Source organism: Arvicola amphibius, chromosome 3, assembly GCF_903992535.2.
Source record: "Arvicola amphibius chromosome 3, mArvAmp1.2, whole genome shotgun sequence".
Lineage (NCBI taxonomy): Eukaryota > Metazoa > Chordata > Mammalia > Rodentia > Cricetidae > Arvicola > Arvicola amphibius.
In genome coordinates, this window is record NC_052049.1 from 70,443,695 (window position 1) to 70,457,470 (window position 13,776).

Genomic DNA, 13,776 nt, shown 5'->3' on the forward strand with positions numbered 1-13,776 from the left:
TATGTTAAAATCTGTGTAGCAAACTCTACAGTAATAATTAAATGAAGAAGTAAACTCCTCAAGTGCCAGGAAATATTTCATAGAAATGAGCTCTTTTCTCTTGAGGAAAGTTTTATAAGTAAAGAAAAGGGGAGAGGAAGGTAGAGAAAGAAAAGGGATCCCAAGCTCAAAGCTATATGCTACCAAAACCTACAATACCGACAACTGAAACCTCCATGGTACCTTTTAAAGGAAGCAAATAGAGGAGCACACACAGTAGCATTTATAGTATGAAAGGGTAGGATACAGTCTCAAGAACTTAAGTCGTAGGTGGTGCTCTTCCTTCTATAGCTAAAAACTGGATTAGAAAGGGCTACTGAACGAGGAGCTGAAATCAGCTTAACTCCACAACATAGACAACTGTATTTAAAATAATTTAAGTAGCTTCTACAACATAATAAAATTATTAAATAAAAAATTATTAGGCTATTCTGGGAATAAAATATAAAATTACTAAAACATAGCTTCATAGAAATTTGCTTGGAAGTACTATTTGGGCCTAATAGCTTTTGCTCTATTTGTCTAAAGGTGAAATCTCTACCATATTACTATTTATGAACTGTTAGAAAACAGAACTTGATCTGTCAGATTGTATATATGCATATTTCTACCTCAGTTTAAGACATTTTGTATACTGATACAACTTTTAGGGTATATTTTCCTATTATTATAGATCAATAGTTGTCCATGTTTGTTGTATATACAGTCAGATCAATTAGGTTCTTTAGATACATGGAGTTTGTATTCTATCTAGACAGATATTTTTCAACCACTTCAAGGATCTGTGGAACATGGCATTTAAATAACTTAGAGTTCTGTTGACATAAGACATGACTGCTTGTGACAGCACCAATCTATTCCCGAGAGAATGTTGAACACTGAAGACAATCCAGTTAGAGCTTGTTTTCTTCTTGACAAAACTGACCTTTGGGCAAGAAACTGACAATACCTTAACCACTGACAAGCTACATAGTATCCGGAAATGTATAAGCAGTCTGTCAAATCTTGCCAAGACAGGGTAAAATGGTTTTAAAAAATTTCCTGCCTCTAAAAATGGTCTGTCACTTACACTAGGCCTTAGCCAAAGTTGGTTGCTTCAATGTTGCAAAATGAGACTTTAGGTGATTGCTCAGATAGCTAATTGTCTCCTTCATATATTGCTTGCTTTGGAAGCTACTTGATTGTACTTCCTGCCTGATCAAGTAATATTATCTCCCTTCTCAGGCCTTCGATTTGGTTGAAGATTAGATAGTCGTAGTTACTGTACTCTTATAATCTAGCCAAGCCATTTCCTATACAAGGTTTACTTAGACTCCATAGGATAAAATGTTTATTAAAACATTTGGCATATGTTTCTTACTTAATAGTGTTTATGTTGACTGTAATTCTAATCTTTTTTTTTGTTTTTGTTTTTTCGAGACAGGATTTCCCCTGTAGTTTCTAGAGCCTGTCCTGGAACTAGCTCTTGTAGACCAGGCTGGCCTCGAACTCAGATATCCGCCTGCCTCTGCCTCCTGAGTGCTGGGATTAAAGGCGTGCGCCACCACCGCCCAGCTGTAATTCTAATCTTATACTTGATATCTGTTCCTAATGTAAATTGTTTTGTATTGGGTTTGAAATTCTCTTACTTACACAAAAGGGGGAGGAGCTGCGGGAGTTCCTTCCGCTCCTTCAGCCAATAGCCTTTAAAATACCAGCCCACTGGGGCGTGGTCTCTTACACTTTAAAAAAACAGCGGGAACTGGGCACACTCTCTCTTGCTTCTGGCTCCCTTTCCAGCTGCTAGACTCTCTGTTTCCTGTTTGCTACGAGAGGACTGTTGTTTGGGAAGGTGATGTGTAAGTTTTCCCCTCAAATAAATAACCCTTTTTATTATCCACAATTCTTAACTGGTGAGGCTTCACAACTCTATATCAAGTCCTATAATAAGAAATTCTCATCAGATACTTGCTATTGACTACATGCTTTACAAGCTATTTAAAATAGAAAATTTACTTGGGTTTTACAGTTCATTATTATTAAAATTAAAAAAGAAACTCTTAAAATTACCTTTCAAGGCTGGCACATAATCCTCCTTCTTTTCAATGATCAGCTGATACTGAGCGATGGCCTCTGCATACCTGCCTAGGATCTGCTGTATTGCTGCCACTTTAAACACACTGTAGGTGGAGTCTGGGTTCAGCTCACTGGCTCTGGTGAAAGACTTCAAGGCTGTCGTATAGCCTCCCCTGCTCAAGTATGCCTCTCCCAAGGACTCCCAACAATTGCTGTCCTTTGGGTCTGCCCTTAGTGCCGCCTGTAAACTTAACAATTAAGAAACAGTGAAAAATTAAAAGTAATAAAACTACACCCACATCTAAAATCATCCACAAGTCCTCTGATTTGTAAAAAGTGATACTTAAAGCAGTCTTCCCTGCTTTCCTTTACAATCTGAGTATTTTTAATAGTAAGAAAATTTTGTGAAGTGTTTTTTTAAATATAAGAGCAAAATGCTCTTTGGGGGAAAACCATAGTTACTCTTCTTTATTGTTTGACAGAACTCCAGTTCTCTATGCCACCAGGACAGGCAGCCATCAATCTATCAACCTGTCAATCCTCCTCAAACACATGAAATACCGGAGTGAGAGGGATGCTGATGTTTCTGATCAAATGGCATTTCTATGAAAAGATCAGAATAGTTACATCCTAGAAATTAACACATATAAGACCTAAGTCTACCTCGACTCAATTATATTTTTACTCTGAAATACAGTTCAAGCAAAATGACTAAAATCAATCACACATGGGCCTCTCCATGATGGAGGAGTGTTTATGTGTTACTTTCATTATTAATAAAGAAAACTGCCTTGGCCCTTTAAGAGAAAATTAGGTAGGTGGAGTAGACAGAACAGAATTGTGGGAACAAGGAAGTAGAGTGGGGGAGACGCTTCAGGCATTCGCCATAGTGAGTCTCCATGCTGCTGCTCTCCGAGATGGACGCAGGTTAAGATCTCTCCTGGTAAGCCACAACTCGTGGTGCTACCCAGATTACTAAATATGGGTTAAAGCAAGATGTGAGAATTAGCCAATAAGAGGCTGAAACTATGGGCCAGGCAGTGTTTTAAAAGAATACAGTTTCCGTGTAATTATTTCGGGTGTAAAGCTAGCCAACGGCGGGTGGCGGGACGCAGCCCCGCCGCTTCCCACTACATCTCCAAAACACCCTTCAGGCTGACATGATGTCCCCTGCTACCTAAGCCAACAAATAGTCGTGTAGCAGCAGCAGCAGCGGAGGGCTCGGCTTTTATCACCGGCACGTCTCTCAAGGGACCTGTGCACTATGATGTCACCAAGACTTCAGGCTAGCTCCTCAACAATAATACATGATTTGGTACTCTTTAAATTGTACTACTTTGCAGGCAATAAGCACCCAAACAATAAATTTTGTTATGGTTCTCTCAAAGTGCATCTTGCTTAGAGGCCACGTCTAAAAGTCATGTGGCTATCAAAGAACTGTAGGGAAGCACACACGGTTTGAATGTAAACGTGATGAGTTGTCTTACTCGGCCACGGCTTGAGAATGCTGACCAGCTTTCAGATGGTACAGGCCTCGCCTCAGCCAGGCCCACTTCGCTGCTCCGGCACTTGCCTTTTGAGTTACTGCTGTTAAGATAGCCAAAGCAGTTTCCTAATGAGAAAATATCAATGTTAGGAACATCAAATATAAAAATACACAATTATGAAAAAAACATACTTTCACTTCCCACTTCTGATTTTTTTTTAATTTATAATGAAACACAAAAAACTACTGTTAATAATAAAGGAAATGCTGGAATTCAGGACACAAACACTAGGACCTGAGGTCTGGTCCCCACATCTCCAGAACTTGTGTAAAAAGATAAAAAGATGGGGTGGGGAATGTTCCCGAAACCCCAGCACTGCGGCCTGTGGCGGGGGCAGAGGGAGAGAGGGGTGGGCGGAGACAGACGAATGCCTGAAGCGCACGAGTCAGTGAGCTTCAGGCTCAGTGAATAAGCTCTCTCAGAAAGTCAGAGTGGAAAGTTCTTAAGAAAAGACACTGGCGCTGCCCTCTCTCAGGGTGATATAGATATAATTTGCATTGGTATAGATCTTGGCTTATTGATGCAAATTTAAGGTCAAATTTAAGGTCAATCTTGTTATATATGTATTTCTGCTCTTGACTAAGGTGTCATAATTATATAGTTCATTTAAAAATGTAATGTATAATTAAGAAATATAGGTTGATAGATAATCATCTATAGTAGTCAAGCTTGTAGTAGTGTTAGATTTTTTTAGGTGTATAGAGATATTTCAGTTAGATAGGTATTCTTCAAATCTTTCAGAAACCTTTAGAATATGGCATTTAAAATGTTTAAGAACTTAAGACTTTTCATGACAGTGAGACATGTCTGCTCCTGGCAGCAGCAGTTACTTCAAGAGGAAGAGGGGTATCTATGAGGCTCCTTATGGAGTTGGTTAGCCATTTGAGCAAGAAACTCTTCTTGCCTGGACTGCTGAACTGAACATGCAGGACACATAGAGAAATGACAGCTGAACTTGCCTAAAGGTGAGACCATCCTTCAGGGTTCCTGTTAAACAAAAGAGTCTGCTAAACATTCTATAGGACACAGAAGAAAGTTACTGACAAACTGCCAATATAGGCGGAACTATCTTTGAAGTTTCCTGCTTCATGAAAAAATCTGCCAGATACTATGGGCCAGTAGGCTAAAGATGTATATTCCAATGATACAGAAGAACTTTGGGTGACTGTCCAGGCAGTGAGATGTCTCTGTCAATTCTAGAGTTTGGGAAGTTGCTTACAATGTACTTCCTGTTTACTTAGGTAATATATCCTTCTGGAGTCTTTAATGGAGTTGAAGAATATAGTCTTCCTTAGTTATGATAGAAGATAAAATAGATATAACTGTAATTCTTGCTTGATAACTGTTTTGTTGTATGTAATTTTACTATGTTAAAGATAAAGCCTTTTTTATTTAAACAGAAAAGGGGAGGTGATGTGGTATTTCCCTCTGTATGCTGTGATTACCATTAATGAATAAATAAAACTGACTTGGCCTGTTGATAGGGCAGAACTTAGGTAGGCCAGGAAAACTAAGCTGAATGCTGGGAAGATGAAAGGAAGAGTCAGAGAGACGCCATGAATTCGCTGCTGGAAATAGACCATGCTGAAACTTTGCTGGTAGGACACGACCTCCTGGTGATATACAGATTAATAGAAATGGGTTAAGTTAATATGTAAAGGTTAGTCAATAAGAAGCTAGAGAAATAGGACAAGAGGTGATTTAATTAAAAGAGTTTCTGTGTGATTATTTCAGGGCTAAGCGGCCAGGAACCAACAAATGGTGCCCTTCTCCAACACTATAGAGTCATGTACAGGCACCCATATGAATGCCATGTAGACAGGTACACAGTCATGTAAAAGTACACGGAGAAGAGTGACAAGGAATTTAGTATCTGTCAATGGGAAGAAAAAGTAGTTTATAAATAAGTGCAATGATATTTCTATTTTATCTACAAAGAATAATGAAAAAACTTTCAAGTAAATATATTATAAAAACATTCCAATTTATATACTGGCATAAAAGACTAAGAGACAGAGTGGCCATAAGACAGACCGTGTCTTCAAGTTCCACACTTAGGTCAACGGCTGCTGCTCCGGACTCAGCATCGCTGCCGTCTAATTCAAAGGCTTTCCTGTAACATCCGCGAGCTCTGCTGCTATCTCCAGCGACAAGGCGGTAATAGTGACCTAAATAGCAGAAAACTTTACCCATATATGTGTCCAGTCTTGCAGCCTTGGAAATAAATGTTGACAATGGAATAGTAAAAGTTTATATTAATGCATATTAAGGATGTAGTACACTGATTTAAAAAAAGAAACTATTTTATTGAAAGTACAGAATTATGCCAAAAGAATACTTTAGTGTGATATTTAAAACAAACACAAAAGCTGCTCCACACTGCCTATGGAAAATAAACACAAGGTAAAGCTAGCATTTCTTTGGTAATCAAATGTGGGATTACAGCCATTGTTAAATTAATATGCTCCCTGAGATTCTATATCCATAAGACTACAGAGGCCTCAGCTGAAACAGCACTGCTTCCACAGCCAACATGTCTCAACTTCTGTAACAGACACTTCTGAAGCTGACACTTTTATACTTTCATAATTTAAATTTTCATCTAGAAAAATATTCTCACAAAACCTCTTCTATGAGAAAAGAAATGCAAAATGATACTTTAGTAAATAGTAATTTTAAATAACTATTCTGTTGGCTATTTGACTGTATAACAAATCAACATTAACAAAGAATTTAGTAGTAGCACTGGCTTACTTTCAGAAAATGGGCAAGAGCCTTTGATTTATCTTTTCTTGCTTCTTCACCCATGAACCAATATGTCAACCCAAGCTGATAATGATATTCAGCAACTTCGGAGTCTTTCTCAAGTGCTCTCTGGAAACTAAATAACCAAGGGGGAGTGGAAAGAAGTATTAAGTGTATGTCTCTGTGTGTGTGTATCCCCCCTCCGTGTGTCTGTCTGTGTGTATCTCTCTCCCTCTCTCTCTCTCTCTCTCTCTCTCTCTCTCTCTCCCTCCCCCCCCCTCTCTCTCCCCCCCCTCGCTGTGTGTGTGTGTGTGTGTGTGTGTGTGTGTGTGTGTGTGTAAAACATAAGGGACTCCCAAGACAGAACAATCAAGTTAGGTGATTCAAGAATCCCATATCTAGGAGATGAAGAGATGCCTCAGGGTTAAGCACCTGTTGTTTTTCCAGAGGACCTGGGTTCCCAGTACTAACAGGAAGGCCCCAAATTGGAACTCCAGTTCCAGAGGATCTGACACCATATTCTGAACTCCTCAGGTACTAGGTACACATGTGGTACACATACATACATGAAGGCAGATCACTCATACACATAAAATAAATCTAAAAAAAATCCCAAATCTAAAACATTTCACTACTTCAGGATCTAGACTATAATAAGCAAAAAAAACGATGTTACTGAAAAAAGAGCTTTAAGAAGCACAATGACTTTTTGACACTACACATGTTCAGAACATATACCAAATACTACACTCTCTAACAAACCTTATGATCAGCTAATTAGACTAGAAATCTATCACAGAAAAATGTATATCCTGTGCTACAAGTGAAATGAAACACACACACACACACACACACACACACACAGTGGAACTTCATTAAGGCCATGTCAAGTTTTTAAGAAACAGCTGAGATACGAATGGAGCCCCAGGCAATCTATACACCCTCACCATGCTTCTGCTTGCAGATAGTCCTTCTTAGAAAAATGAATCAAGCCCTCAAGTGCATGGACTTCGGCTAGGACAGGGTAAGAAGCTTGAAGGTCTTCCGCAATCTGTCAAGGAGATACTTGTCAATTCCATATCCCATTAAAAACAAAAGGGGGTGGGGGGGTTGGAGAGACAGCTCAGTGGTTAAGAGCATTGGCTGCTGTTCCAGAGGATCCAGGTTTGGTTCCCAGCACCCACGTGACAGCTGACAACCATCTATGATTCCAGCTCCATGGGATCCAACACCCTTCCCTGATCTCTGAGAACCCCAGGCATGCACATGGTACACATGCAGGAAAACCAACCATTCATATACAATAAAAAATAGTTATTTTTAAATGGCTTTTGACTTTTATTTCTCAGTTTTTTGTTTAGTTTTCATTTTATATTTTATTTTATTTTGCGTTCCTGGGACCAAAACCAGGGTCTTACACTTTGTAGGCAAGCACTGTAACACAGAACTAAACTCCTAAAACCTTCTTTTAGCCTTTAAATAATGTTCCATTTGAAAAGACAAAGCACCAACCTTCGCAGCCTTGTCTACAGCGCCTGTGTTCAGATGGGCCTGGCCTTGAAGAACCAGCAGTCGTGGGGTATTAGCTGCATCTGAAACCTAGAAAATGATTGACAGCTGCTACAAGTCTCTCCAGAAAACTGCAGGGGTGCACGAATGAGCCGGTTATGACAGGGTGTAATCAGAGTTCCACTGCTATCCAGATTTTTATTCTTTTATCATTTAATTGGAGAAACTTCAAATACACAAGAAAATTAAAGACCGGTGGAACAACTTTATAACATACTCATTATCCAGGTACAGAATTATAAACTCAAAGCTATGTCTGTCCATGTATATATGAACCCTTTTGTTCTATCTTTCAGATGAATTGATAACAAATGTCAGGCATTGTAATTCCCACCTGTGATATTTCAGCATGCATAATTAAGATAGTCGTTTATAAATGGCAAAAACACTACCATTCTTAGACCCAAAGACAACAATGTAGCTTTCATATGATCAGATTTCCTAGTTGCCTCATGAAGAATTTGAGCAACTTATTTTAGCCAAAATTCAACTAAAGTACATATATCTCAATAAGAAGACCGTTCTCTTAACTATCTTTTATCTGCAGGCTCCCCTTCTACCTCTCTGCTTTCTTTTTTATAACTTAACTGTGAAAACACAGACCATATGTCACAGTTTCACATAGTCAAGACATGACTGAATGTGTTCTCATGGTGTTTGACACTCTCCTGGTCCCTGCATCAACAGGTAGGGCTAGACCTGGTCTAGCAACAATATGCTGTGTCTGTCATGACTGTGTCAGGCTGCCATTTTCTCTGTGGACGTCATTGATCCCCAATGCCTTCATCTATTCATTTATTAAATTATAAAATGACTTCTAGTTGATCACTGCTCTTTCCACTATCACCTGAAATACTTAAACCTAGAGGAGCTTGTCCTCCCCTCATCACCTGTTCAGCTGTCTCAAAGAGCAGTTGGTAAGAGGGGAATAAATGCTTTCCCTCTTCCAGTTTGTTCCCTAGTATCAGCCGGCAAGGTGCTTTCGCAAGCTTGCTGGGATCTTTTTCTTTGTAATAGTAACATGCACACATAAATTCAGGCATATTTAATCAGTGTTTCTCTTCGGCACATGTGCTGCTGCCCTCAGGGGTCAGCTCCTGTGTGTGTAGTGTGGCCCTTTTACAAATTTTCTGTCTCAGATATGGACTCTTACATTAAAAAAAAAAAACTTTTCATTATGCTTTTTGTATATGTCAAAAAAGGTACTGGAAAGGTATGTATAAAACATCTAAACAAGATACATGCTAAAGACAGATAAGTAGAAAGTACGGTATTGAGTTTGGGGGGTGGGGTGTTTTTGGAGACAAGGTCTCACAGTGTAGCTCATAGCTCAGGCTGGCCCAGAATTCATAATGTGTCACAGGTTGGCCTTGGACTCATGGTCACCTTTCTGCCTGAGCCTCTGTGCTAGAATTATAGGCATGAACCAGCACATCCCATGAACCAGCACATTCTGCTACACAGTTCTTAAAGGAGGCCAGCAGCTGCTATTACTTTAAAGAAAACAAAAATGCAAAATCCTTTTAAATACACAAAGCAATGATGAAAAAACTGCAATAACTAATATATTTGACAAAACTCTTTAAGAGACAATGTGGCTAAAATTCATGATCTGCCGGTTATGTTTTCTAACTAAGGAATTTCAAATTAAACCAAAAGCCTTAAGAAAACAGTTTCCTAATTAAAAACAAAATCAACATCTGTGGAGGAACTGAGCCTTACATTCTTAAACATGAAGCTATGAAGTCACCACTCGATCAATAATCTATAAAACATTTCCTGAAGGAAAAAGTTAAAGCCCTAAATTGTTAATAATCAAGTGTTCTACTGTAATAAGACAAAAACAAGATGGGAGAACAGGCACTAAAATAAGACAGAAATTCTTCGCCTAAGATACTGCCTGAAGGTCCAGATGTAGAACTCTCAGCTCCTTCTCCAGCACCATGTCTGACTGCAGGCTGCCATGCTTCCCGCCATGATGAACTAAACCTCTGAACTGTAAGCCAGCCCCAATCAAATATTTCCCGCTATAAGCGTTGCCATGGCCATGGTGTCTCTCCGCAGCCGCGGGAACCCTGACTAAGGCGAGCAGGTTCAAGAGTGTGGAAGATTTAACCAGAGTATAGACACTGAACAGGCATCTACAACTCAGAATTTATTATGTAAGCATTTGGCAGGGAGAGATGGCTGAAGAGGAAAACTCAGACCACCTACCTGATCAAGAATGCGAATTGCTTCCTCTGAAGATTCATCTTCGGAGAGTTTAAGCAAAGCCTCTGCTTTCAGAAGAAGACAAAGATTCTTCTGATGACGACGGCCACCTGCTGCACCGTGATTATCTATGTTCTTAAGCGCTGATAAGATTGAGAACATGGAAATCAATCCCCAGCATTTCAGTTTGCTTGCTATTTATGAATGACATACAGTCAAAGAGACAGCTTAGAAAATAATGGTGCTTGCCCAGCCTGACATCCTGACTTCAGTGCCCAGAACTAAAAGATAAGAAGAGAACCAAATTCTGGCAATTGTCTTCTGACTTCTACACTCATGTAACGGCACGTGCACATGTTTGCACATACACAACAATTAAATAAATAAATGTTTAAAACTTTTAAAGAATGACGTATGGGAATAGAGAGATGGCTGCTCTTCCAAAAAGCTTAGCTTTTGACTTCCAGCACCCACAGGGCAACCACCTACAATCCCAGCTCCAGGATATCCCCTTCTGACCTCCACAGCAACCCATGAACATAATGCACAGACATACATGTGGGCATTCCCATGCACATAACAGGAAGTCAATCTTAAAAAGTTAAGATTTTCTTTTAAAAAGAATAACATAATACACTGCAGATACAGTAAGCAAAATTTCTAATATATATAATATATATTATATAGAGAGATGAATAATCCAATCACAAATAAACTTTCTCTTAAACTATTCTAGAAAGATCTGAATTTAAAACCAAACACATGAATTTAAGACCTCTATTTTCACATGGTAGGAATAAAATTGATGGTGCTTAAGAATATCGCAGGCTACTAGTCCTCTGCCTCTGGCAAATTAAGGACACTGGAAGGGAAAAGAAGTCAGATTACAATGAACTGTGTGGTGCTTCAAAAGAAAATGGTCCCCAAAGGGAGTGGCACTATTAGGTGTGGCCTTGTTGGAGTAGGTGTGGCCTTGATGAAGTAGGTGTGGCCTTGATGGAGCAGGTGTGGCCTTGTTGGAGTAGGTGTGGCCTTGTAGGAGTAGGTGTAGCCTTGTTGGAGTAGGTGTGCCCTTGTTGGAGTAGGTATGGCCTTGTTGGAGTAGGTGTGGCCTTGTTGGAATAGGTGTGGCCTTGATGGAGTAGGTGTGGTCTTGTTGGAGTAGGTGTGGCCTTGTTGGAGTAGGTGTGGTCTTGTTGGAGTAGGTGTGGCCTTGTTGGAGTAGGTGTGGCCTTGTTGGAGTAAGTGTGGTCTTGTTGGGGTGGGTGTGGCCTTGTTGGAGTAGGTGTGGCCTTGTTGGAGTAGGTGTGGCCTTGATGGAGTAGATGTGGCCTTGTTGGAGTAGGTGTGGCCTTGTTGGGGTGGGTGTGATCTTGTTGGAGTAGGTGTGGCCTTGTTGGAGTAGGTGTGGCCTTGTTGGAGTAGGTGTGGTCTTGATGGAGTAGGTGTGGCATTGATGGAGTAGGTATGGCCTTGTTGGAGTAGGTGTAGTTGTGTTGGAGAAGGTACGTCACTGTGGAAGTGGGCTTTGAGGTTTCATATATATTCTAGCATGCCCAGTGAGACAGACCACTTCCTAATGCTGTAAGATGTAGAATTCTCAGCTTCTTCTCCAACACCATGTCTGCCTGCACACCACCATGTCCCACCATGATGATAATGGACTGAACCTCTGAACTGTAAGCCAGGCCCAGTTAAATGTTTTCCTTTATAAGAGTTGCCATGGTCAAGGTGTCTCTTCCCAGCAATAGAAACTCAAACTAAGACAGACTCTCTATGGACTCTGGAAGAAGCTGAATTAGAATGGAATGTCAAATACAGAAGTTTGACAACCAACTAGGTCAGGAACAAAGAATCATCTCTCATCTATATCCATGGCATTAAGAAATCATGAAGGCCCTAAACATACCAGAAAGTTCCTTGTTGGAAAAGCAGAACACTGCATCTATGCCCTCACCTTAAAGATGCATATAACAGCAGACATGCACACAGACCAGGCATTTATTTATTTTCCTCAATGCCATTTAAGTCAACCACAAATTTAAAATAAAAGGCTATCTTTTTAAAATAGTCTTTTTCTCAAGTTAGACGAGAGCAAACAGCATTCGTTGTCCTACATACAAACACAAAGTACATAAGAATACCTTGGTTGCAAGACAGAATAGCTTCCTTAGGTCTGTGCACTTTGGATTGGGCTTCTGCTAGATGATACCAGCCAGCTATGCAGAGAGGGCTTTCTGTCAAGCCTAGGATGAAATAATCATAAATACCATGGGTTCTAGGAGTTGACTCCAGGTCCTCATGCTCACAAGACAAGCACTTGACTGACTCATCTACTTCCCAGCCCCATGCTGCCCCAGAAAATCTAAACACAAGATGACAGTTTCTATGCTTAGAGCCTTTCATGGGCTCCTGCTGTCCTCAGGACACATTGTAAGCTTGTTAACAATGTTTGCAAGGCCGGGTTCAGCCTCACTTCCTACCCTTTCCCGTACCCACACTCCATCCTCAAATCTTACTGAATTACCCGAAACAACAGGTTTCCTCTCGCTCTGCTGCTCCACAAATGCATTCCTTGACCCAGTGTCCTCTCACTCGCTCCAGCTGCCTTCTTCACTCTGTCAGTCACATCTCAACAAGAATGTACATCTCCCAAAAAACCGCCACACCTGAGTTGACTAAACCAAACCTCTCTGTATCTAAGCTTCCTCAAAGTATCCCAACCGTACAAAGGAAATTACCAGAACACATGTGGCTGAACTTTTCCATGCTCTTGAGCTGAAGAGTGAAACTCAAATTTAATGAGCAGACTCCAGAGTATGTGTGTTCATCTTCCGTTTCACTTTGGTTTACCTCCTTACAGAAAGGCTGAAACTGTAGTCATACCAAACACCACACTCTGTACATTACCTTCCGTTAGGTGACTAACAGCATCTTCATACTTCTTGTCTTGTAAAGCTTTAACGCCTAAGCCAATGAGGCCTGGACCACTTTTTGAATTCATTTCCACTAGTTTACAACAATACTGCTGTCCCTCATCTGTCAGACTCCCTGAAATTAAAAGAAAACATTATTAGCATTCATATATACATATAAATACATATATATGTATATATATATATATATATATGTACACACTAAGTACACCAAATTCTTAACTACCATACCCGTATACATAAATTTCAAAAGCTGCTTCATACATACTTTACTAAGTCCTGATTTAAGGAAATAAAAACTTAAATAAAGCAGAAAATATAGAGGATATCATTACTTCATCAACATGCTTAAACACTGGAAGTTAAATCACTTTATATACACACGTACTCTGAAAATGAATTCATGCGCAAACGTTTTGAAGAAGCCTATGGCTACTAGTCCACGGGTTGCCATGCAGCCCGTGGCTTGCCTCAGCTTTTCCTATTCAACTCTCAGCAGTAGCAGCTATTCAGCCATATCAACTTTAGCATATGTATGAAAGAAACGGAGTATCTTATTGTTCCTTGAGGGCAATAATACATAGCTAGAGGCATGGCAGCTAACTCTGACGGACTTTCCCAGCATCCTGGTATCAGAAGACACAAAATGAAGACTCTGTCGCAGTCTTCTTAGG

General features: G+C 40.0%; 1 protein-coding gene across 3 annotated transcripts in view; it reads right to left on the bottom strand.

Annotated features, from left to right (window-relative positions):
• Ttc37 (tetratricopeptide repeat domain 37) overlaps positions 1-13,776 on the bottom strand; it is a 105,631-nt gene that overhangs the window by 61,835 nt on the left and 30,020 nt on the right. For all 3 annotated transcript variants that reach the window (XM_038321495.1, XM_038321497.1, XM_038321496.1), the window contains exons 9-17: positions 13,077-13,217; positions 12,311-12,412; positions 10,170-10,309; positions 7,899-7,985; positions 7,334-7,437; positions 6,396-6,522; positions 5,676-5,855; positions 3,582-3,706; positions 2,089-2,342 (exon numbers count right to left, since the gene is read on the bottom strand). In XM_038321495.1, the coding sequence (XP_038177423.1) occupies positions 2,089-2,342; positions 3,582-3,706; positions 5,676-5,855; positions 6,396-6,522; positions 7,334-7,437; positions 7,899-7,985; positions 10,170-10,309; positions 12,311-12,412; positions 13,077-13,217 (1,260 nt within the window). The remainder of the gene's footprint in view (positions 1-2,088; positions 2,343-3,581; positions 3,707-5,675; positions 5,856-6,395; positions 6,523-7,333; positions 7,438-7,898; positions 7,986-10,169; positions 10,310-12,310; positions 12,413-13,076; positions 13,218-13,776) is intronic.